We start from the raw sequence: 25,577 nt of genomic DNA, 5'->3' as shown, positions 1-25,577 counted from the left end.
TGTCAAAGTTTGCATCGTTCTAGCCTTTGAATGAAGCCAAAAGACTCCATGGTGAAAGGAAGAGGTGAATGATGGAAATACATGCCAAAACCAAAATTGTCGTATCTTACAATCAACATCTAACCAACGAACAGTAATTTCACACAGAAAACCCTGTAGAATACTTTTTACTGCAAGGGAAATTGTTCTGGAATAACTGCAGCTAAAGATTTATTACAGTCATTAGATTCCACAGCTTTATTAGTCCCTAAAATGCCTCTGTTTTTATTGTCTGATTGCTTCCTCAGATAAGTTGATTATAGAGGTTTTCCTGTTCTACCAGTACCAGTTCAGAAAGATCTTTTAATTATTGTAGTGCTACTGGCTTTAAATTGTCTAGGTGCAGTTACTTATTTTTATACCTTCTAAGTTATCATTTACAGAAGCCCATGAAAGAAATGGATCGCTTACACTATCTGTATCTCACCTAATGAGCTTCCCAAACAACAGGACAATGATGGGAGTTTTTAATCGTCATCAAATTCTCATTCAAGCACCCACTGAGAGACAGCACAATTTCAGAAACCAGTTTGGGTAACAATATGGGTCTAGTATGAGAAGGGAAGGCAATTACTTGGGCAAATTTTGAATTCCAGGTAAAAGTAGTTGGTCTGCTAATATATATGTACGTTTTTCAACCAATAACTGAAAGTTTGAAACTTGGATTGAAAAGGTTGGAGTATTTGAGGGAGAGAGACAGGGGGAATTAGTAAAACAGAAGGTCATAAAATTCATTGGAAAACTTCTACAGAGCATGATCACCGGTATCTGCTTAGCATTGTCTTTTAAGGTGCCCATCCACAAGTTGCCAAGAACATTATTACTGAATTTGTATCACAGCAGGAATAGGAGGGTGTTTAGAAAAGAAAGCCTATGGCTCCCCTGGAAATTACTTCCTTGGAATTTGACAGTTTAAGATGGAGAACTGGCAGGAGGAGCCTTCGTTCCCAATGGCTATGAGACTGTCACATGGGGGTTTCTATTTCAGATTTGGTTTAGAGTTGGCACCACCCACATGTCTATTTTTGTCAATGTGGGAGAGAAATAAGGAGACATCATTATACAGCTATAACTGTAGAGGTTATAACTTTTATTTAAAACTTTTAAATAAAGCTTTTCCACTAGTGGTAAGCACAACATACAGTCAGTGCAGCAGGATTGTTCCAGTGTGGTTTTCAATTCAAAAGCTGGGGACTGTGCGTCCTCAAGGTGGCTGTGAAGACCATGGTTTATCTTGAATCCTTACACCTTATAAAGGTAAATAACTAAAAGCCAGAGTCCTAGATGCTTTCTGTTTTGCATGCCAGTAGTAGCAGATGTGATAGAAGATGCCACCGAGAATGCCCCCTTGACATTATAATGATAACAGGAAAAAAAATACATATGAAAGAATCCTGTGGCAAGAACTAAAATGTACTCATGAGGTGGTTTATTAGATAGGAAGCAGAGTCTTTTTATCCTCACTTTCTCTCTCCACACCGTCAGCAAGGCTGTGACATTACCATCTTGCCATTTCTGAGGAACTAGAAATTTTGTTAGAATAAGTGCTTAACAAGAAACACTCATGCTAGTAGTGTAATATGGGTTCATAATCACTGCCCCTCTCCATTCACTATGAATCCTACAGCATAAGTTTCCAGACATTAAAAGAAGACGATTTAGCCTATGGTCAGATGTAATCAATGTTTTGCTATGTAGTAATCATTGCTCTTCTTTTTTCTATATGTTTTTTTTCCTCGTTACTTCATGTAATTGGTTTGGATGCACTTACTGCATTAACATAATTGGCTTACTTGGTATTTTACACCAATTTCAAGCCTTGTGTTCTGCTCAGTTATACAGGACCATACAGACATTTTGATCATTTGAAGATGTTTGTCTAGAAATTCTAGAAAAGTTTAATCCTTTGATTGTTATTTCTTTAGGCAGCTTTTTTCATTAAAAGTTGTAAAGTATCAAATTATATTTGCCTTGTAATTCTGTGACTAAAATCAGTGTAGAAGTTGCAAAATTATTTGCCCGATGCTGTTTCTCTGGACAGTTACTTAAGAGAAAAAGATAGATCTGCTTCAGATTACAATTTATGTTTTTTAATGTTATTAGCCTTTTGTTTTTACAGAAAAAACTAATAATGACACCTGTAAAGGAGATTGCTTTCTATCACAGGGCACTGTTTTTAATCACTTACAGCTTTTTTGAAATTATACCACCCAGATGAAATTTTGCATTGGGTAAACTAATTTTGAAATGCCTTTCTAAAAATTTATTTTTGAAGGTTTCAAGAAAGAGCTTCAGTAGCTTTACAAGATGTACTTTGCACTTTTTTCCTTTTGACTTTTCCCAGTGTTTAAATGGAAAAAAAAAAAGGAAAAGCTTTTATTGCAAACACAGTGTATGCTTTTCCTCTGCAAGAGCGCGTAGTATTAATGGCTACAAAATATTAGTTCACACATGTACATGCTGGCTAATAATCAGTGGAGAGATGTTTGAGTTTGGTGACTAAATTTCATTATCCATCCTCTGCCCAGTCCCTGTTTGCTGCCGTATCTCCACTTGTCTCAAAGTGGATGGCATATTCTGGTCTAGATCTTTAGACCTGAGCAGGATTTCCTCGGATGTTATTTCTTTGCAGCTCTGAAACTTTCTGTAAGATCAGGTCCTGGAAGGAAGAAATGAACCGTTACCCAAGTCTTTCACTGTTCACACTACTGGCTTCCAAACAGCCTGTGGGAATAAGAGTTGTCATCTAGCAGTAATGTCAATGAGTGAGGAGAACAACCCGGATGGGACTCAGTTCCAGGTCCAGACGTGTGCATGTGGCTGAATGTGCTGGTGTAGTGTCCAGACTGCATTATGTACAGTGGTCACCTATAGAGTTGGTGGAGCCTTTAGCTAACCACCTGGTACGTGTTTACTTTGTGCTGAACTCACTTTTTAGGCTCTACTGACTGTAATGACTAGATTTCTAAAGATTACAGCAGGATTTAGGAGTCTACATGGAGAAAGCTAAATTTAGTTGCCTTAATTTTAAGCTGTCACTGCACTGGTGAAATTCTCAAGGGATGACTAAATGAATAAACTTTTAGCTAGAGAGTTAAGAGCTATGCCATCAGGTACTGCTGCTGAGCTAAGTAGTTGTATTGCTTCTTGCTCAGGCTGTGATAACTTGCAAGTAATTAACACAGTGATGCATTGCGTGGAAATAGGGGAAGTGTTTCTTGCAAAGGGATACTTATGTTGTGTTAGTGTCATTTGGTGTGGGGCTGTCCTGGTTTTAGCTGGGACAGAGTTAGCTCTTCTTTTTAGCAGCTAGAAGAGCTCTGTGTTTTGGTTTTACTCAGAGGCTCGCTCTGAGAAGAATGCTGATAGCAAACTGATGTTTGTAGTTGGCACTGAGGTCTCAAGGACTTTCAGCTTTTTTTCTTGCCCGTGTGCAGGTGCACAACAGGATAAGGGGGGAGCATGGCCGGGACAAGGGGTCCACAACTCTCCTTAGATTTGTACTTGAACTTAGGATTGAGGGCCAAACTGGCCAATTAGTATTCCATATCATGCAGCGTCATGCCCAGTATAAGTGTGAGGGTCAGCCGGAAAGAAGGGCTTTTGCCCTTCCGGGACTCTCACTTTCGGACTCTCGGGGTGTTTTCTCTCTCTCTCTTGCTCTCTGTCTCGGGGCCTTCCGTTCATCTGGGATTGCGGTATCGGGATTTATCTGTTTTGGGATTGCAGCTTCGGGACGAGACGGGCCTCGGTCAAGGGGTGGAGAGCAATTGCACCATAACTCGTTTGTATATATTTATCCTTGGACATATCCACATATATATATATATTGGTAGCGGTAGTAGTAAATTGTTCTTATCTCAACCCACGGGTCTCTTTTCTTTTTCTTCTTTGATTCTCTCCCTCATCCCTGGGGGTGGGGGAGTGAGCGACTGTGTAGGGTTTGGTTGCTGGAGCGGCCTAACCCACAACAGGGGCACATGTAATTATGTGACAGCAGAGAGGCTTTGTCACTTGTATTCATCTTCCCCTGGGTCGCTCATTTTCTGCAGTAGAGTAGTGGTGGAGTAGATGGTCAGTAACAAGGATTTGAGGCAATGGAGTTTAGGGGAAAAGACCCTTGAAGAAGGGCATGAGCAACAAGCATGTGGAAGAAGACAGATACCGAAGAACAAGTTGGGATAAATAGGGGGAGCTGGAGCAAGGAACAGATTGTGAGCAAGTGTAGAAATGAAAGGGAAGAAATGTGATAGAGCATCAAAGTTGAGAAGGAGAGAGGTTGGAGAAGAGGATGACAGGAGAAGGAAAGAGAAAAGAGATGAACAGAAGCTTAATGGTTCACTAGAAGCTGCAGAACATAAAAACGTGATTGTTAGACAAATCAGACAATGTGCAACTGATCCATTCATTTTTGAACTTAAATATTCTGTTGAAGGACTAGGAGGAATCTCAGTCAGAGTGATGACAGGCACAGCGAGCTTCTGGGCAATTTCTTTAATTAACGAATGAGAGAATGGATGTTCCCCGTGTAATAATAGTCTTGGAACTAAAATGCATTGACATATAGCAGTGTATTATGGAAACTGTAGAAAATAAGACTAGGTGAGACCCTGAAGCTTACTTTGTCCATTCTGCTGACCAACAGCCTTATCAATTGTGTGCATCATTCCTGGCAAGTGTTTATACAATGTGTTCTTACAGATTTCTGGTAATTAGACTTCCACAGCTACCCTCAGCAATGTGTTCTGCTGTGCTTCCTCATAGATCATAGTTCCAGATGTTCAAGCCAAATTTTCTGCTGTAGCAATTTGAAGCCTTTTTATTCCTTGTCCTGACTATGGTGATACAGAAAGTAATTTATTCTTTTCATCTCTGTAGCTAGTTTTTAGTGGTGTGTACCCTTCTTCCAGTGACAAACTCTTTACTACTACCTTTTTCCCTTTTATTCTTGCCTATTTTTAAACCATTCTTCAAAAGTAAGTGATTTAATCACCTTTAATCATTTAGTTTCTTTTTGTTATTTTTCATGTGATGCTCTTGTGGTCTGAAGAGTATCTAGCAGTGCATTCATTATTTTTCAAAAGGTATTTCTCTGTTCTTTGTAGGAAAAAACTGACATTGCTTTTGGTGATGACAAGGTGCCTTTCAACATAAAAACATAAAATATGCCTAGTATTTTATTTTTCATGCACCAAAATAGGCATATAAAATAGCTATTTCATCATCTTTCATTGGATGACATTGCAGGCTGTTAAGTTTACTGCACATTTAATACATTACCACTTCCAAAATATTTTCCTTCTCTGGTTTGCTTTTTGTGGTTTTTTTTCTTCTCAAGGGAGATACAAGATTGCTTGTTGTCATGGCCATTGTTTATTCTCCAACAGAAAGAAGTAGCATGTAGTTTCTTATAAGACTTCTTTCTAGCTTGCGACTTTGACAGTGGAAACCTCTTTTCTCTGAGGCAGTCTTCAGCAGTCCTGTGACAGCAATCCTAGACAGAAAGCCTGTCCTTACATCCAAAGCCATTATTGAAAATCCTCAGTATTAGTCTTGCAAGACCATAGTATGATATAGAAAAGAATTATTACCATTTTAATGCTCAGCCAGGTTTAGACTACAAATCACCCTAGCAGTTGTGTGATCGTGCATTACTTCAGCTACATGGTGAAATCTGTAAGTCACTGAAGAAAAATCATGTTGTTTTTTTTTCCTCTGAAAGCAGATACGTTAACTTTGTAACATTGAATTTAATATATTGGGTCACATCTGCTAAAATATTATTACACTAGAAGGAGGCAATGGATGATTTATTAAAATACCCCTGCAGGGAGATAGCAGGCTATCTGATTAATATAGAGGAATGCTTGATGGTTACACTGAGAGCTCCCCAGTGAATCCTTTAACATAGGAGTAGAATGGGAGATGAAAATGTTTGCTCGTTATATAATGTTTACTGTGTTATATTGGTGCCTAGCAGCTGAATAATATTTATGGTAACAGCTCCTTTCCAGATTTTCATATTGATCTCCTGCTGGTCTAGAGCTGATATATAATTGTACTGAAAATGGGAAGATAATACCTTTTTGTAACGGAGGGTGGCAAAAAGGTTCTTCCAATATATCACCAAAGTCAGATATGAGGGGAAAGATGTCTTATGTCTTTGTGCCACAGACTTGTAAGATTTCCATTTGCCTTTTCTTCTGAGCTGTTTCTGTCTCATCTCCTTGTAAACTCAAAGGAATTGTGGAAACAGTGTCCCACAGGCAGTGAGAGTTTCTTGATGGATGGGAAAGCTTCTTTCCATTGCCTCGAAGGAACCTTGCTGTTGCCACGCTTACCAAGCTTGAGAAGGACCAAATGACTGTATGTTTTTCCATGAATACTGAAAGATAGAAAGCAGAGAAATAGCTGTTCTCTCTTAATGAATACACGGTTTCTGTGTAGCTTGCCAGTCTTAGATAAAGGTTTGATTCGTTCTGTAGAAACTGAGAATTGACCTTTTAGTTGTGGTTTACAAATTTCTTGTAGGTATAAGTCTCTTGGTTAGATAACAGGAATAAACCGAGTGTTTGGTGGTTATGTCCAGCTGGAAGCTTCCCAGATCATGTGCCCAAAGGAACTGACATGCCTCAGTTTTCCTGATAACAACAAATGACAGTTTCACGTAGCAGCTGTGAGCTCAGCCACCCTAAAAAGGGCTCAGGGCCACTTGCTTTTATTGGCTCCTTGGGCTAATGCATCTGGTTTCATCAACACCTACTGTTCAGCAAGCCAGGCCTTGGAGATAGAAAGCAATGATTTCTTGAAAAACCGAGCTGGTGTATTTTTAGAAAAGAAAAAAAAAAAAAAAAACAAGCCATAAAACCCAACAAGCCCTTTGTATGTTATGGATTGTTCTTTTCAGGCCCAGTGACATTGTATCAGAAACTTCTGTCCATACTTGTTAGTCACTGTGGACTCAAGGTGTGGGGCGAGGGGATCCTTGCTGTCATGGTGAGAGCTGGTTCTGTGAGTTTTACTGGATTCAAGGGGTATAAACACTTGGAACAGAGCCAGTGCTGTGCTCCTTAATCATTATCATCGACTGCAGGAAAATGCAGTAAAGACATCGCTTTCCTGTGAAATGGATAATATTAAAGGAGGACATACCAAGATTGGAATTGGCCACAGATTGAGATGCATTTGTGCTATATAATATTACACCTAATATTATAACCTATAATATTACATTTAAAAAAAAAAAAAGAAAAAGAAAAAGCAAACAATCTCTTTGATCAATTCAGTTCCATGATAACTACATTCCTTAAATGCACTATTGTGTGCTTCAGTATAAATGCTTGATTTCAAGCCATAGAGTACAGTGAAAGCCTGAAGGGTTTAGGGGAGAAAACCCAATATATTAAAATACGTTATTTGGTGATTTATCCTGAAAAAGGAGTAAACTCCTATATGTCAGAGTTTTTTCCTTCTTAACTTCTTAATAGCTAATGCCTTGGAAAATTAGTTACTTCTGTTGCAAGAAGGATCAACTGTGATACAGTAATCCCAATGCACTGCTTCTTTAGTACCTTTCCTTTGTAGATCTTAGTACCTTTTCATATTTAAAGCTTCATGGGATCTTCGTGAATAAGTAAATGGAATTTAGTAGGATAGCTTCAATCCTGCTTAAATTCTATTTCCCCCCTGCCCCTGAAGAGCGAGAGCATCTATTTAACTGTGCATACCAATGCTGGAAAATAGTTTATAAAGGTAATGTAAGAAAAAGTCTCTCCATGCAGAGCTGTCTGAGTTCAGCGTTGAACATGACAGTAGAAGTCTTACACAGAAAGAATCAAAGGTTTTTTCATCTTGTACAGAAGCAGGTCAGACTCAGTGATCCTATAACACTTGGAAGGGGTTAGGATTGGTTTAGAATGAACGAAGGCCTTGGTCCTTCTCTGAGATTTAACATAGACAAAGTGATTTGTCTGCCTAAAGCTCTGTGTAGGATCAGAGTCTCAGAGAGAAAGTATTGTTTAGTGAATCATGAGCACAGCTTCCAGTAGCATGTGGCTCTTGTCATCCCTGAGGACTTGGGAAGCAGAATAAAACATAGCTAGTTACAATACCTTGTTATCCAACATACTTGCTACAGCATTACAGCAGTCTTGTGATGTTAAGCTGTATGGTATTTGGTTTAGCTTTACACATACCAGTTTTGGTATTCCCTGTTTAAACTTCTACAAAGAAAATAATGATTTTATTTCTTTTCATGGAAAAAAACCCACCAGTAATGCATAATTTAAGCAAAAGTATGTGCTACTAATTACAGATATACCTAACTAGTAGTTACTTGTATCAGCCAATATATATTTCCCTTATTTGTGTCAGAAAAGGTGTTTTTTTTCTAATGAAGTGCAAAAGCAAAGTTTAGCTATAGCAAATGTCAAGAAAAGCAGTTATCTGCTGTCTTGTCCTTCAGTGGTGTATTTGCATTTTTTTAACATCTAGTATGCTTAATGTAGCCAAATAGACATTGTTTAAGAGTGAACTGCTATGAAGTAAATAGCTGTTTAAATTGACACAATTTACTTCAATTGGCTTCAGATGCAATTTACTTTACGCGATTTACTTCAAGACTGGTTTGCTACGTACTGCTGCTGCTCTGATAACTGTGTGATTGCTTGCTAAGCTGTGGAAACTTGATCGCTTAAGGAGGTCTTCATCAGACTTTTCAGCGTTGAACCTGTTTGCAGCAGGAAGTTGGACTACAAGGCTTTTTGAGTCCCTCCTACCCTGAGTAACAATGATTTCTATCAGCTCCTTTTAATTGCTTTAGACAAAGAAATAGACACATATAGGCACAACTTGAGAAATTAGTGTCATGTCTAGGTAATGATATTTTTCATAATACCGTATAAATGTGGAAAAATAACAGTTCTCTTTGTTTTTCCATGTCAATTGAACCATTTGGAAAAAAAAATCCTTGGCTATATGAGATGAAAAATGCTTGGTCAAAAACTTGACTGCAAAGTTATTCTGTTTGAATAACTGGAGATGGCTTTTTCAAACAGAAGTTTGTGGTTGTAATAAGTAAGAAATCAATTTCTTTTCAGTGCGTTTTGAAACTGCCTTATTTGAAAATCGTGCATTTCACCAGCACAGTTCTAGGTCACTAGTTAAATGTTACTCCAAACAATTGCTGTGAAGTACGAAGGAAGTAATGAACTGTCTTTTTTAAATCTCTTCTAGCCAAGAAGAAGAAGAAGCCAAAGCTCTTAAACAAGTTTGATAAGACCATTAAAGCTGAACTAGATGCTGCAGAAAAACTACGTAAAAAAGTAAGTTTTGAATGTTTCACTCAGGACTGTAGACAGTAGACAAAAATGTATTAAATAAAAATTAACTTAGAAAAAGGGAGAATTACTTTTAGATTACCTTCTGTGAAATTAACTTTTTAAAATTAAATATTCAGAGCATGTTTGTGCTTCAAGTGTCATTTCTGCTGTATAGTTTATCTTACATTTTCTAAAGTCATAAGTGTATGTCTGTTCATGTGTGTTTGCTCACCTTTAACTTTGAAAATATTTAGCTTAACTGTTGAATTCCTATAATCAAAAAAAATGCTTAAATTAATCACATGGAACAGGGTTAGTTTTGTCCTATCGCTGTTGTCCATTTGAATACTGAATTGAACTATTATCAGAGAACTTAAAATAAGTGTGTTAATATGGATCTCTCAGTAAGTGCTCATATGCTTCATGAGTATTAGATGCTAATCTTTTTAGTAGGCATTGTTTCTTTTGGGATTCTGCATGCGTCCTGTGAGCGTCTCTGCTCCTGTACAGCTGCTTAGAGCACGAAGCAGATGTTCCTGCTTCTCACCAGTGGCAGCAAGACCTTAACATCAGTCAATCAATCAATCAATTTTGATAGTTCTGAATTTATGAAAAACAAACAAAAACCCAACCTCAACAATAAACAAAAATAGCCCATGTCTCTTGGTGAGTTTCAGACAATGATGCTTGTCTTGTAGGAAGCAGAATAAGTTTAGTAACAAATCAGACATAAGTAATATTTGAAGGTAGCAAGACAGTTGTGTATAATAATCCACTTATATTTATACAGCTGTAACAGTTGGAAGTGACAGTAAGATCTGATGCCAAATTTTGCTGAGTGCTTAGCTCCTATTTAACAATGCACCTGGTTCTTCTCAACTTCCTTCCTTACTTGCTAGTCAGTATCAATCTTGAGAATACCACAGTTATGTTCAGACTTTGTATGGGACAATAAAGAGACACAGAGCACATGTGAGGTGTCCTGAGGCACATCATTATTCAAAACATTCAGAGGAAACAGCCATACACTATGGATGAGTCTATCGTACTACCCCTAGAAGAACCACAGTTATGATACTGCTAGATATTTGAGGTATGGAGAGAGGAAATTTATATATATATATATAAAAAACTTCCTTTCTATTTTTTGTTACATTCAGTTTGAATTTTGTTATGAGGAATAGAATCTTTACATTTTGATATGGACAGGCTATTGTCATCTCAGCATTTTTTCCAGTCAACAAAGGAAGAGTAAGTAAAATAAAACCAAAGCTATTCATTTTAACCATGGAAAGTGAATAATATTGTTTCATAAATAATAACAACAGATTTCTCTTAAATCAGCAGGCAATCCCAACAGCGATGTGAGTGATCTAGAATCTAGATTTGGTTTGGTTTGGTTTTATTTTTTCATTGTGGAAACTAATCTGTTATTAGACCATGCATCACATCCTTCAGCATTTTTATTGGATAGAATTGCTGATAAATATCACTTACGTTCCAGGGAAAAGTTGAAGAAGCTCTAACGGCCTTTGAAGCATTAGTGAATCAATATCCACAGAGTCCTCGAGCAAGATATGGGAAAGCACAGGTACTAAAAAAAAAAAACCATTAGTGTTAAAAAAAAGATAAAATAACCCTTTTTTAACAATAGAGTTCTAAACATCAGTCAGACTTCATTTATAATTTTATGGGTGTTTGCTAAGGAAAAAAAAAAAATAGAATCTGTCATATTGTATCTGTTTCAGTCCTCTATCCTTCTCTAATTACTTTTGGGACCTTTTTTCTAACTGTAGTTTAGTGGAAAGTATTGTAAATAACAAAAATAAGACACAGCCTGAAAATCTCGTGAAAATCAGATGAATGGTGAGACATAAATCCCAACTAATGTCCCAATGCAAGAACAGGCAGAACACAGCTGTCACATACTGTTTGCTGCAGCTGGTAAATCAACACATCAGTCAGCTCTGGGCTAAATGTGCTTTTTGCTTAGTGGGAATAGGGAAGGGGATTTGGAGTTTTTATAGACAGAATGTTAAAGGATAAAGAACCCAAACTCATAGGCAAGGAGGCTTAATTAGGTTTTTCTTGCGGATCAAGTTCTGTTTCAGGTGTTCTTGTTCAAGAAAAGAGAAGGCATTGGAAAATAAGCTCTGTGTTCGTAATACTTTTGAGCCGTGTTGTGATTTCTCAGAAGAGAGTAATCCTTGTGTTTTCATAAATAGTAGGATAATCCCACTGCACTAGGTGTAATATAAAAGACTGCTTGAACTCCTGTTAATCAAGATGAGCAAAGCGAAACCCTCAGCATAGAAGGGAATTGTTCTGTTACACAACTAATGAGGCACTTGAATTGAAGTCACAACCAGTTTTCACTAGGTAATAATAGTTGTGTTAAAACCAAAGCCACGATTATCCAAAAAAACTGCCATACAACTATTTGATACGCGGCAGACCAAATACTTTAGTGCTCTGTATGAGGAATAGTCTGCTGAAATATTTGCCATCTTATAGTAAGAGACCACTTTGTTTCCTGTATGTGATGGACTTAACTCTGTTAAGTTACTCTACTAATATTTACCTTTGTAATGAGTCTATTTGTTACATCTAAGAGAACATGCTTCCTGCCTCCTTATTAGTTCACTGCTTTTAAGGAGGGGGGCAGATCACTGAAGCCAGCTGTGAAGCTTATTCTCATTTAGAATTCCCCCCTAGTGGCACAACTTCATTTGTCCCTTTACAACAATTTGTAGTCATAACCTACTACTTTAGTAATGCTTAAAAGGTCATACAGACCAAGATCTGAAGTCATAATTAGCATACACTTTTGGGGAATGTATAAAAACAACTATAGATTCATTTCAATTTTCAGTAGCCTTTGTAGACTCATACTAGTCTTTTCGCTGAACACTCGTGTTAACATGGCCAATGACAATTTATTGCATCCAGTTAAGTTGAAGTTGGTTGGAGGAATGGGAAAATCATGGGCTTCCCTGACAGATGGATTATTCTTAGGATTTACATTGTAACACTGCATGACTTTTAAAGGAGTATTTATACCAACAGAACACATTGAAATTTGCTATCTCTCATCACTAAAGGCAAAACTGCAGAGATTATAAAGGTAAAGGCCAGGAATTCGCCACAAGAGTCAATGTTCTCTGTTTCTATGAACCACGAGCCAACATTACGTGCTAATTTTGTAGATTCAGTTTCTAAGAAGTGTTTCTCAGAAATCTGAGCAATTCCCGATTTGATTTCTGGAGCTACACTTAGGCCAGATAAAAAACATTCTACAGAAATTGGTAACATCTTTAAGGCTAAAAAGAAAAGTAGATAGATCTTAAACCTTATTATATTATTTATAGTGTCTATACTAGTAAATTTATGCAGATTTTATGCTGACAATTTTTGCCTCTTACTTATGTATCTTTTACTATTCTTTGCCCTAAAATTCCCTCAAAAAAGGAAAAGTAAATTCCTAGTGAATGTACATTAGAAAAATTAATTATTTCTTAAAACTGATTTCTGAAGTTATCTCTGAAACTGGCTAATCAACTGTTTGGCTGAGTAACCATATTGTTTAGTATTTCCCATACTCAATTTCAAAGTAACTCAAGGACAGAAGTGCAAAAGATTCCAGATATTAACTACTGACTACAGCATATGCAGCTAGCATGGTTGAAGCTATTTCAATTAATGTGTTTGATATAACAGTGAATTTAGACCAATATGAGCTTCTGCACCTGAAGGGCTTGTGATGCTCTGCTAATTAACTTAAGAATGTAAACTAATAAAAATAAAGTATTTGGAAAGAATGCATTAAACACATGAAAATGCATTTGTATAAACAATTCAAATGCTTTAAAAGCTCAGCATTTGAGATATAGTCTTTTTTTCAGCTGTGGAAACAAGTTATGAATATGCCGTATCACAGGTGAAATCAGTAGTAGCTTCCATTGGCTTCACTGAAGATGTAATTTCACAATAGAAATCTCCTATATCCTTCAGTCTGCTCCTGAGCTTGGTTAGTGAAATTAAGTTCTAAAGAGTTGTAGGGTACATTTCTGTCAACATATGCAAGAGTAAAGCAAATTCTTAATTATTTTCCTAAGAAAGAGTGTAAACGAATTTGTGTCAGAATATATGAAAGCAATGTTAGATGGTGTGTTTTGATCTGTGTATTATGGCCAGTGTGAGGCTTACTATATAAATAGTCTGTAGATAACAATTTGCTTCATTTATTTTTGAAAGCAGAAATTATGGCTTCTACAAATATTAACCAAAAATCTGTGTTAATTATGGTTTAGGTGCAAATTTTGTCATGCTTATGCTTTTGGTTTGTAGGAAACAAGAATTAATAGAAATTCTAATCTGCTTTACCATAAAGCACAACCAAATAAGTTTTCCATTGTTAAGATAAAATCATATAGATAAAGATAATTCTAAAATTAATCCCATAGTCTAACAATTGCAGTTTGCCTTTTAAGAGAAGAAAGTTATTTTTAAGGCTAATGGATCATTGTATGTTCTAATGATGGTTTTGTGATTCTTTCTAGTCTGAAGATGATTTAGCTGAGAAAATGAGAAGTAATGAGATGCTGCAAAAAGCCATCAACACCTATGATGAGGTGGTTAGTCTGCCAAATGTCCCTTCAGATCTGATAAAACTGAGCTTGAAACGAGAAGCAGACAGGCAGCAGTTTCTTGGTAAGATTTGAGGGTGATGTGAAAATTATGGAAGTTGTGTGAGCAAGACTTTCAAAAGATCACTAAGGACTTAAAAGTGTCAATTCCATTGAATTTTCGATAGGTCCTGTGTTCCTAATCTCTTAAATGCTTATGAAAAATATTTTAAAATTCTGTAAAATTTTTCTAGGGAACTAGTGTATATAATTGCTTGTAAGATAATAGTGTCTGTAGACAACAGTGCACTAGATGCTGTGAGAAGCTATGATGGGAGATGGTCAAAAAGTTTTATTGACAGAGAAAGAAGAAAACGTTTTTTTTTTATTGAAGCTGACAAAAATAATGAGGAAATTAATGGCATATGCAGAGTAAACATACCCAGAAAAAACTTTTGGTAAACATAGACAAGAATGGAATTGAACTTGAGGATAACTTCTGAAGGTTTAGATCTCAATTCTATGATGTACGAGAAGTGCTGATTAGAATATAAGGCACAGTCAACTTGGGTGGAGAAAATAATTCTATTCCCATGGGATGAATTTTAATATCAACTTGTTTTGATCTTGCTGTTCCTCAGCAAGACCTCATATAGGAAGTCGAGGAACGTACTTAATTTTAAGCACATAAAGCGTGATTCATTTTGTAATGGAAATATAGTGGAATACTTAACACTAGAAACACATTTAATTACTTGATCAGTTAAGATTAAGTTTATTTTGATGTGTTTGCCTGATTTTGTCGATCACATTGACATCTATGTATGAAAGAGCAACCGAAGCTTAAACAATGTCGTTACTGCTACACTGTGAACAACTCTCCACTAGAGGCTACCATAACACTGCATTATAGGCATTTGCAGGGATTTCCTGAAATATTCCATTTACGGCTACGCCCCCGGTGGCAACCAAGCAGCTGAATATGCTCCTATTCACCCAAGTTTTTTTTCAAGTTCTGTTTCTTGATCTTTAGTGAAAATGGAACACCTGGCTCTGAGTTGTGTTTTCTTAAATGTTGTGCAAACATCTTACTACTGTTACTCATATCTGTAGTTGTAATTAAGTCTTGTTCAATCAAACTAGGTCGCATGAGGGGTTCCCTGATTACTCTACAGAAATTAGTTCAGCTGTTTCCGGGTGATACTTCATTCAAGAATGACCTTGGTGTTGGTTACCTCTTGATAGGAGATAACAGCAATGCCAAGAAAGTGTATGAAGAGGTGAGCTTCTATTCCAGCCAATGAAAAAAATATTTGCATTTATATGTTCATTCTAGAGATTGCCTGCTTTTCACTTCTTCAGATGTTAAACACTTTGCATGTCTAGTTTTGAAGGGTTAATATAGATATGATTTATTTCTTGTGCAATTCTTAATTATCTTCTGATCTTAATTCAGATTTTCTGATACTATAATTCTAAATGTTTTTCCTTGTAGACAGAGAAATGCAGATGCTTTTCATATGGTGAATAATATTTGGTTTCTTATATCTTCTGGTAGCCAGGTTTGGAATATATTGACAACAAATAGATGGAATGCATAGTATAAAAACAGATATCTTATCTGCAAGACATGGAAAGCAGAAGTAAGCCTATTTCTTTACAGGAACACCGTCTCTAACCATGCTATAAAGTACTTGAATACTCATGGCTATTTAACCTTTGGCTTTTCATGATTTTTGTAGGCAGCCTAAATTCTGTTTTTCTTTCACGATGCTTGTAGTGTGGACAGCTTATTGGATTTATATTGCTATCTTAAATATGTTTATCAGGCTGGGGAAAGTTCACTGCCAGGAAGGGCCACTCTGCTCCTGTGATCTACAAACCCGGTTAACATCTGGAAACTCTGACAGATGTGGAGCTTGACGTCACCATTAGAGCACAAGCTGTCAACACCTGATCAGAGATGATCTTGTTGATGTTGGCACATTTGTTGCAGTGCTTGTTTAGTACAGACACGGTACAGGGTACAGTAATCGGCTGGTTATGTAGACTGAAGACAAATCAGCATGACTAGTACCACCTCCTGAGAATAAAGGCCCAGTTTTCCATCCCCCACATCTGGGAATCTGAGGGAATTCTCATCTCAGATGGTTCCTCAAAGAGGAGGAGGAGGACATTAAACCACATGGTTGGAAGCAGGAGCTGAACTCTGATAATACCATTTTTTTCTCAAGCTCCTCTGGCAGGCACAGATGTTGCCAGAATAATGTTTGCTTTGCTAGTTTGGCTACTTTGTAGGTCCCTCCATAAAACATTTCTGTTCAATAATTTTTGGCCTGCTGTCAAAATTTCTCTGAGGATTGGGTACATCAGGTTTTAAAGATAGAATGTATTAACTGGACCTGCTTCTCAAGCTGCAAGGAAATTGGAAAAAGGAAAACACACTCCTTTTAGGCAAGATTTTCCTTGGCAATTTTTCAGTATTTTGCTGCAAAAAATATAAATGTTAGAATTTCTCAATATCAATAATCACAGCATTTTTTATAAATGGAAGAAGGTAATGAGTTTGCTATCTAATTACTTTGATATTGAGTTTGATATACTTAAGAAGAAGTGTATACTGCTCTGTTTAAGAGCAGATATGCAAAATAACAACAGGTCTGCTTTTAATATATTGTTTTCCGTGCTTCCGTAGACTTTATCCAGTATCATTACTCTGTTTTACACTTCACTAAATACTGAAATAGATAGTGATGTTCTCTTCTTGTAAAGAGCAACAAATAAATACCTTTTAAAAGGATTTGGATGTATTCTTTTTAAAAAACATTTCAGTTTTGTCCATATTCTGGCTATTCCTCAGGCTGCATTCCAACACAATGCAATTTTTTTTCTTTGTCGTAATTCAGGATAAATTTACATGAAGAATTATAAGAAAGGAAATATAGCCAAAGAAACAGACAGAAGCTCACTTGTACCTGCTTTTGTTCTTGGTTATGCTGAAGGCTTCTTACATGATTTTGGGCAGATTGCTTAGGGGCCATATGGTCTGCTCTTGAGTGCCTAGCTCAGCTGTCGCAATGCATATTTAGAAAATGATTGACGTATGGTTTGGAGCTCCTACTGTAGGTGGGGCTCTGAATAGTCAATAAAAGGGGCAAACTGTGAAGAGTGATTCTGAGAGCCTTTGGTACATATCTTTCTCTTCCCATGATTTTTGAGAAGCCTGGGAAACTTCTGTAGTATGATCAAATTCTGCTTCTTGCTAGCGTAGGGCAAATTAGTCATTTGATAGAAAATGTAAGACAGCACAATGAACATAAACTCAGTGCTGCACAGGATGTGCCTCTGACATTTATGATTCCTGGGTTCTGGTTCCCAGTGTAAGGATGTTCATACACTTTATTCAAGTATTTTTTAATGTGGAAGGCAAGGGCATCTAGGAGGAGAGAGCAGACCTCAGGACTCATCCTCAAGAGAACATAGCCCTTGTTCAACTAAAGGCTCAGCTTCTTGCTTTTTCCCTTCTGGTTCCATTCTTTTCTTCGTGGTTTTCTAAGCTCTTGTGTATGTGGTACTGGGGAACTTGCCTGAGGAGCAGAAATGAGTAGTTGAACACTCTTCTGTGCAGGACAATCTAGACTCCAGATTTCCTGTTTCCTGGAGCTCTACTTGGGCAAAAGGTACCAGCGTCCTCCCTTGCTATCTGCTATAACATCTCGAACTTAACACAGTATTACTTACCAGTTTGTATTAAGCATGGGCTGAACACACACAACTGGGTGGACCCTTCACAGGCGCTGTCGCCTACATTGGGATTACAGTATATACCATTTCAGACCAGGCTAGCTGTAGCTGACATCATCTCCAAGGAATGGAGATTGAATGAAAGGAATGAATGAATGAAAAATTTCTGCTTTACATTTAATAGCCAGTTTACTTATTTTCTATTCAATTCTTGTCCTTTTTGTATAACCATATGTAAAAATTGAGAACAAATCAAAATTGTTTTAAAATTATTTTCCCCAAATTTGTTATGTCTTAGCAGCTATTGAAGTATTATAATCTTTTTATTTCAAAAGTCTTAAATATAATATGTTCCTTCTTTTATAAAAGCAATGTATATAAACATTGAACTTCAGATCAGGAGAGTTTTGTACATACAGCTGTAGTGTGGTATAGTTTAACTGATACAAAATACACTTTTCTATTATGCATTTACCAGACTTTGTGCTGAACGACAAATGGAAAATGATGTCCAATTGGAGAGGATTTCAGTTTTGCCCAATATTAAAGTGTTTTCCTTTGAACATTACGCTTAGAGACACAGAAACACAACATTAAAAGTAGTCTTAGTAGAATTTAGAACTGTTTTTGTTTTAAAAGATATACAGATTATGATAAAATATAGTGGATGAGAACTTTTTAAGACCAGTTACTCCACCAATAGCACTTTTTGTGCCTGCCATGCTGAGGCACGTCTGCATGGCTCAGTGCAGCATTATGCAGACACGAATAAGCCAGCTCTGATTGAGCTATCTCAGGTACCAAAAGCAGAATATCCCCATTAACACAGTACTCTGCCCTGGCTAATTAGCCATTGATAGCCCCAGAGGTTAATTTCTATATTCATGATTAATATTTAATGGGCTGTGAGCAGTTTAGTAAAACTTATTTCTAAACATAATTAATATTGCATGCAGCAACAGCAACAGAGTAATACAATTTACATTAAATACTTCCAGTGTAATTTCTGCTGATTGTATCTCTTCACTTCTCTTTAGGGGCTCTGAATGTAGATCATCCCTTAATGCAACTCGGCATAGTTTAAATGAACCGTAATACAGAAAATTCTATTCTGTCTTAATTATTCAGATAGCTTTATCCTATAGTTAAGGGAACTGTAATGAAATTATATGGCTAATAAATATTTCTGTCAGTCATTTCGTTTCACCCTGCAGGTACAGATTCTTGGATCAAAATGATTATACACAGAATGCTGTAGTCAAAAAGCATAAGTTGCATAAGGTGGTAGCATATTTTCATACTAAGGATCAAGCTCATCCTTACCATGAACTGCCAAGTTCACTTTTTGTTAATAATGTGTCATATTATAGACTTCAGACAGATTCTCAAATTGTTTGTGTCTTCATAGTTGCTCTTTTCTACAAAAAGAAGTGAAATGCTGCTATTTTTAACTCATTTTATACCCACGTTGCGCTGCTTTTGGTTTTGCTTGGATGTATTTTGTATGTAATAAGGTTTGAGAAAGCAGAGAAATTGGCCCAGAGGACTTGTTATGGTTTTGCTTGTAATTATTTTGATTGAAAAATTAGGTTAGACAGTGACTGGAAAAGGCAGAAGGAAATGGCTATAATGTATGCAGACATTTATCCATGACATAAGTTTAGTAGCTTCACAAATGGATTTAGGTAAGAGAAATTGCTCATCTGTCCATTGTTTTGTATTTAGTGACTGTGCCAGACATCTAGCAGGTATGAGCCTCTGTGATTCCACTGACTCCCAGGCTCTTGAGATGATCCTCACAGAGGATCTATCCTGATAAGACTATCCATCCTTATTTTAAGGAGGGAAGATGTGTCACAACAGGTTGACTTGACTATGTAATTGATATCACGTAGAGCTACAAATGATATTGAACATATACATCATAGAAATGTAGAGCTGGAAAGTAGATCATGGCAATCTCTAATTTTCCCCTTGGCTGACGCAGACCAAATGCACTTAAATTATCTCTGTAATGTTGTGGGTACATGTCTTAGAACTCAGGCCAGCCAGCTTCACACCTTCTTTCCCTGAAGCAGTGCTCCATACAGTGATCCTTTCCTACAGCTGTCCCTGCACTCACAAATCTTTCTGTTACACAGTCTCCATGAAATACCCATCTGTGAATATTTGCCTATGGGTTTTGCTTTCCCACAAAATGAAGTTGGGTAACCTAATTTAGATGTTATATAAATCTTGTTCAGGATACAAAATCTCTTAGCTTAATTTGGCACGCTAGGTCTTGGTTAAAGAGTGCAGCACACAACTATACAAGGATAATTCATCCATCACCTCCTAGTGTGAAAGCATATTGAATCACTACTGCGTTAGACCTTACGTTACCAGCTGATAGCTTCCTCTTAGCCAGGCGAGTGTAAGCTCTTCCAGAGAGCACTCAGTTCACGTGTGGAGAATGCCCTTTATATTGCTAGGGTTTGTGCAGTCCCATCACGTGATGCAACCATTATATTACAGTATCTTTCTAAATTGTACTTACTGTGCTTCACAGGGTAGTGTATTTTCTCTTGCCAGGACTAGTTTGCCACAAGTATAAACTTATCTAATTTAAAAATATTTCAGATGTATTTCTGCACTATGTTTCCCATGACTGTGCTGTAGGCTTGTTCAAAACCAGCTGCTTTCCTTCACATTAGTCAAACCTGGGATAGGTAACTTCAGTTTTAATGAATGGTGTTAATTCTGTAACATAGCATGCTGTAACTCAAGAGAGAGGATGGAGAAAGACAGACAACAAAAAAATAATGCAATTCAGAAATTCCAGTTGGAATAATTTTACTTCTGAGACTTTAAAGTGTGGCTTGTAATAGATGTTTCTGGAGAAGCACAAAAGTGAGTGGGGAAAAGGAACTACAGCCAAGCCAATAATTTATCTGAGAGTCAGCAAGGGGAGGAAAATGTCATTACATCACTAAATAGTAATATGTGCACAGGTTTGTTAATTTGCATAGATTCATACCTAAGTATTTAATTCATTGCTCTCAAACAGGTTTTAAGCCTGGCTCCAGATGATGGCTTTGCCAAAGTACATTATGGCTTCATCCTGAAGGCAGAAAACAAGATAGCAGAGAGCATACCCTATCTAAAGGTATTTTTCTTTTCTCACCCACAGTAAATGTTTTAGCAGTAAAAGGTGGAATTGGAATGTATAAAATGTGTCAGGCTAGAGGCGTACTAATTGTAAATCACAGTTTAAGCTACTTGTTGGAGTTATATTTCTATCTCACTGCCTAGGAACTGGAACAAGCTTGTACACTGAGACTTCTTTAAAGATCAAGTATTTATTTTATTAGTGGTTAACCGTTAAGTACACAGCTGTGAGCCTCAAATTGTTTTGAGGTTGGCACTGTGCTGCAACTTAAGGTTCTTGAAAGAGCCAGAGAGGGCATGGTATACTTCTGAGTGTTTGGGAAGAGATAATACAAAATAAAACCTTAATCCAGCTTTCGAAAATGCTCGTGTATGTGTGTTTATAGGGTCAGGGGCAAGCATCCATCTCTGAATACATCTCTGTCTGGGAGGTACTGAGGGAAGAGGCCATGCAATTTGGAAAACTGATAACATTTCTCGGTGTTTTTCTACTGAACTATTGTACTAATTCAACCTAAGTTCTGGATTACCATAGTGGTTATGTTTTTTAGCCGATTTCGTTGCCTGTCTCTTGCATAGAATTGACAGCCTATTTACAGCAGTCAAATGAACACTTCTAGAAGTCCTATTGAAGTTTCTCTTCTACTTTTTTTTTTTTCTTTGAAATCTTTTAGGAAGGACTAGAGTCTGGTGACCCTGGCACAGACGATGGACGCTTTTATTTTCATCTGGGTGATGCCTTACAGAGAATGGGAGACAAAGAGGTACACATTTAACATGTTCTTGCTTTATTTCATAGATTTCATAGATTTCTAGGTTGGAAAAGACCTTAGAGATCATCCAGTCCAACCGTCCCTAATCCCCCATTAAACCATATCCCTAAGTAGTTCGTCCACCCTTTTCTTAAAGTCTAAACCTCTGATGGACTGCAGAATCCAGAAAATATTTTAAGCATGGGCTCAGTGTTGAAAACATGAGGAGTCTCATTGCAATAACAATAATAACAATCCAACGTATGTGTGTAGAGGTCAAGATAAGCAACAACAAATAATCTGCCTTTGACGTGACAATACAATCTCTTAGAATCCCTTCCTTTAGAACTAACCTGAACTTCTGAAGCTTGCATGGGGCAGTTTGAACCAAGAGACCAAAAATTTTTCAAAACTTCAGTGAAGATGTCTTTAGAGTCTGTTTTCTTCTCCTACCTCTTACAACAAAGATTTTAAGTGGAGTTAAAAAAGAACACTTCCATGTATATACTGTAGACATTCTGTCATAGCTCTGGTATAACAGTCTTTTGTAAACCTCCCTTCGTTCCTAGAGTGACCTTGAGCACCAATGAGTACGTGATAAAAGACCATGAGAGGACTGAATGTATGGACTGAGGTTATGATATTAGTTCAATAATTAAAGTAGCAAACAGAGAGAAAAAGTAGGAATTTGTGCAAGAAATTTGTTGCGTGGTGAACAAAAACAAACATATGCCACTGGAAACCATAAGAGTTTCTAATTTGTTAATTTAATTTAAATTTATTTAATTTAAAAACCAAATTTAACTATGTGAATTAGCACTACTGTCATGGTAGGGGAGCAATGGGCTTTTACTGAAGACTGTTATTAGTAATGAACTTTACTATGGGCATGAATTTAAAAACAAAACAAAAAAACCTCACCTCACTCAGATTCCTAGGTGGGAAATGTGAAAAGGATAAGCATAAAAAAGCATAGTGGAAATAGACATGAAAATCATTGCTTTTTAATCAGTTATCTAGTAATATGTCTGAAATATCGATACATAAAATACTGTAAAGAATGCTGACTTCTTGAGTATCTTGGCCCAGTCAGTAGGCAGTTCTCCAATAAACAAGTGGACTGTAATAAAGCCTGTGTATGTGACCTTTCTTAAGCCTAGTTCATCAGGTAAATTGTCTTTTTTATAAATTGTTGAACTGTTATTACAATATCTTATACATACAGTAGATCTAGAATGTTGAAATGAAATAATATCTGAATTTTTTAAGTTAGATTGCCTTATGCAATCATAGAAAGGTTTGGAATGGAAGGGACCTTAAGGATCATCTAGTTCAAATCCCCACCTGCCATGGGCAGGGACACCTTCCACTAGATCAGGTTGCTAAAAGCCTTTTCCAGTCTGACCTGGAACACTTCCAGGGATGGGGCATCCACAGCTTCTCTGGACAACCTGTTCCAGTGCCTCACCACCCTCAGAGTGAAGAATTTCATCCTTATATCTAATCGAAATCTGCTCTCTTTCAGTTTAAATCCATTGCCCCTTGTCCTATCACTACACGTCCTTGTAAAAAATCCCTCTCCAGCTTTCCTGTAGGCCCCCTTTAGGTACTGGAAAGCTGTTATAAGATCACCTCAGAGCCTTCTCTTCTCCAGACTGAACAGCCCCAACTCTCTCAGCCTGTCTTCATAGGAGAGGGGGTCCAGCCCTCAGATCATCTTTGTGGCCCTCCTCTGGACTCACTCCAGGAGCTCTATGTTTTCTTCTGTTGGGGACTCCAGAGCCGAATGCAGTATTCCAGGTGGGGTCTCACGAGAGCTGAGTAGAGGGGCAGAATCACCTCCCTTGACCTGCTGACCATGCTTCTTTGGATGCAGCCCAGGATACGATTTGCCTTCTGGGCTGCCAGTGCACATTTCTGGCTCATGTTGAGCTTCTCATCCACCAGCACTCCCAAGTCCTTTTCCTCAGGGCTGCTCTCAATCCATTCTCCGCCCAGCCTGTACTTGTGCTTGGGATTGCCCCAACCCATGTGCAGGACCTTGCACTTGGCCTTGTTGAACCTCATGAGGTTCTCACAGGCCCACCTCTCCAGCCTGTCACGGTCCCTCTGGATGGCATCCCTTCCCTCCAGCGTGTCCACAGCACCACACAACTTGGTGTCATCTGCAAACTTGCTGAGGGTGCATTCGATCCCACTGTCCATGTCTCCAACAAAGATGTTAAATAGCACTGGTCCCAGTACTGACCCCTGAGGAGCGCCACTCGTCACAGGCCTCCACGTGGACATTGAACCGTTGACCACAACTCTTTGAGTGTCACCATCCAGCCAATTCCTTATCCACCGAGTGGTCTATCCATCAAATCCATGTTTCTCCAATTTAGAGACAAAGATGTTGTGCAGGTCAATGTCAAATGCTATGGACAAGTCCGAGTAGGTCATGTCATTTTCTCTTCCCTTTTCCACCAGCGCTGTAACCCCGTTGTAAAAGGCCACCAAATTAGTCAGGCAGGATTTGCCCTTAGTGAAGCCATGTTGACTGTCACCTATCACCTCCTTTTTTAACATATACCTTAGCATAGTCGCGAGGAGGATCTCCTCTGTGGTCTTCCTGGGCACAGAGGTGAGACTGACTGGCCTGTAGTTCCCTGGGTCTTCCTTTTTCCCCTTTTTAAGAATGGGGGCTCTGCTTCCCCTTTTCCAGTCGGTGGAAACTTCAGCAAACTGTCATGACTTCTGAAACATGATGGATAGTGGCTTAGTAACTTCATCAGCCAGTTCCCTCTGAACTTGTGGATGCATCTCATCAGTTTCCATAGACTTGTGCACTTTCAGGTTTCTTAGGTAGTCTCAAACCTGATCTTCTCCTACAGCGGGCGGTTCTTCATACTCCCAGTCCCTGCCTTTGCCTTCTGTGACTTGGGCTGTGAGGCTGGAGCACTTGCCAGTGAAGACTGGGACAAAGAAGTCATTGAGTATCTCAGCCTTCTCCATATCCTGGGGAACCATGTCTCCTGTTTCCTTCTGGAGAGGGCTCATGTTTTCCCTAGTCCTCCTTTTATCACTAACGTACCTATACAATCTTTTCTTGTCACTCTTGACTTCCCTGGCCAGTTTTAATTCTATGAGGGCTTTCGCTTCCCTATCCTGATCCCTGGCTGCTCAGACAATTTCTCTGTATTCTTCCCAGGCTACCTGTCCTTGTTTCCATCCTCTGTAGGCTTCCTTTTTGTGTTTGAGTTTCTCCAGGAGCATCTCATTCATCCATGCAGGCCTCCTGGTGTATATCCCTGACTTCTTTGTTGAGATGCACCACTCCTGAACTTGGAGGACATGATCCTTGAATATTAACCAGCTTTCTTGGCCACCTCTTCCCTCCAGGGCTTTCTCCCATGGTACTCTAACGTAGCAGATCCCTGAAGAGGCCCATTGTGTCTCCATGATACCAATGCATCATAGTCCTGCAGACGTGCGCATGTCTCTAGCTCCTCTTGTTTATTCTTAATGCTGTGTGTGCTTGCATAGAGGCATTTAAGTTGGGTCCTTGATGAATCCAACTTACTGGCTGAAGTGGCTGGAATTCCTTTCTGCCTGCTCATCAGGTGCTCCCAGCTTGTCTTGGCGAAGCCTGATATTATCCCCCTCCCCCTTCAAATCTAGTTTAAAGCCCTGTCAATGAGCCCCACTAGCTCATGAGCAAAGATCCTCTTCCCACTTTGAGAAAAGTGAATCCCGTCTGGTGCCTTCTCTGAAAGTACAATAAAATATTCCTCCAATGAAATTTTTTGAATTTAAAAGTGAGAATTAGCTGGCCTCTTTCTGTGCTTAAACACACACCCATGCACGCACACGCACACACACAAAGTCTGCTTGCATGTGTGCTCTCTCTGTCCGATTTTGTCTGTCCTTCTCTCAACAGAAAACCAAAGAGGAAATCCCTATGTGCTTCT

At 38.0% G+C, this 25,577-nt stretch overlaps 1 protein-coding gene across 1 annotated transcript in view; it reads left to right on the top strand.

Annotated features, from left to right (window-relative positions):
• ASPH (aspartate beta-hydroxylase) overlaps nt 1-25,577 on the top strand; it is a 107,327-nt gene that overhangs the window by 55,516 nt on the left and 26,234 nt on the right. Inside the window, exons 17-22 of the mRNA XM_086609352.1 lie at nt 9,274-9,362; nt 10,864-10,950; nt 13,919-14,069; nt 15,128-15,264; nt 20,775-20,873; nt 21,550-21,639. Coding sequence (XP_086465478.1) covers nt 9,274-9,362; nt 10,864-10,950; nt 13,919-14,069; nt 15,128-15,264; nt 20,775-20,873; nt 21,550-21,639 — 653 coding nt within the window. The remainder of the gene's footprint in view (nt 1-9,273; nt 9,363-10,863; nt 10,951-13,918; nt 14,070-15,127; nt 15,265-20,774; nt 20,874-21,549; nt 21,640-25,577) is intronic.

Source organism: Tauraco erythrolophus, chromosome 3 (genome assembly GCF_009769465.1).
Source record: "Tauraco erythrolophus isolate bTauEry1 chromosome 3, bTauEry1.pri, whole genome shotgun sequence".
Taxonomy (NCBI): Eukaryota; Metazoa; Chordata; class Aves; order Musophagiformes; family Musophagidae; genus Tauraco; species Tauraco erythrolophus.
This window is presented reverse-complemented; position numbering and strand designations above follow the sequence as displayed.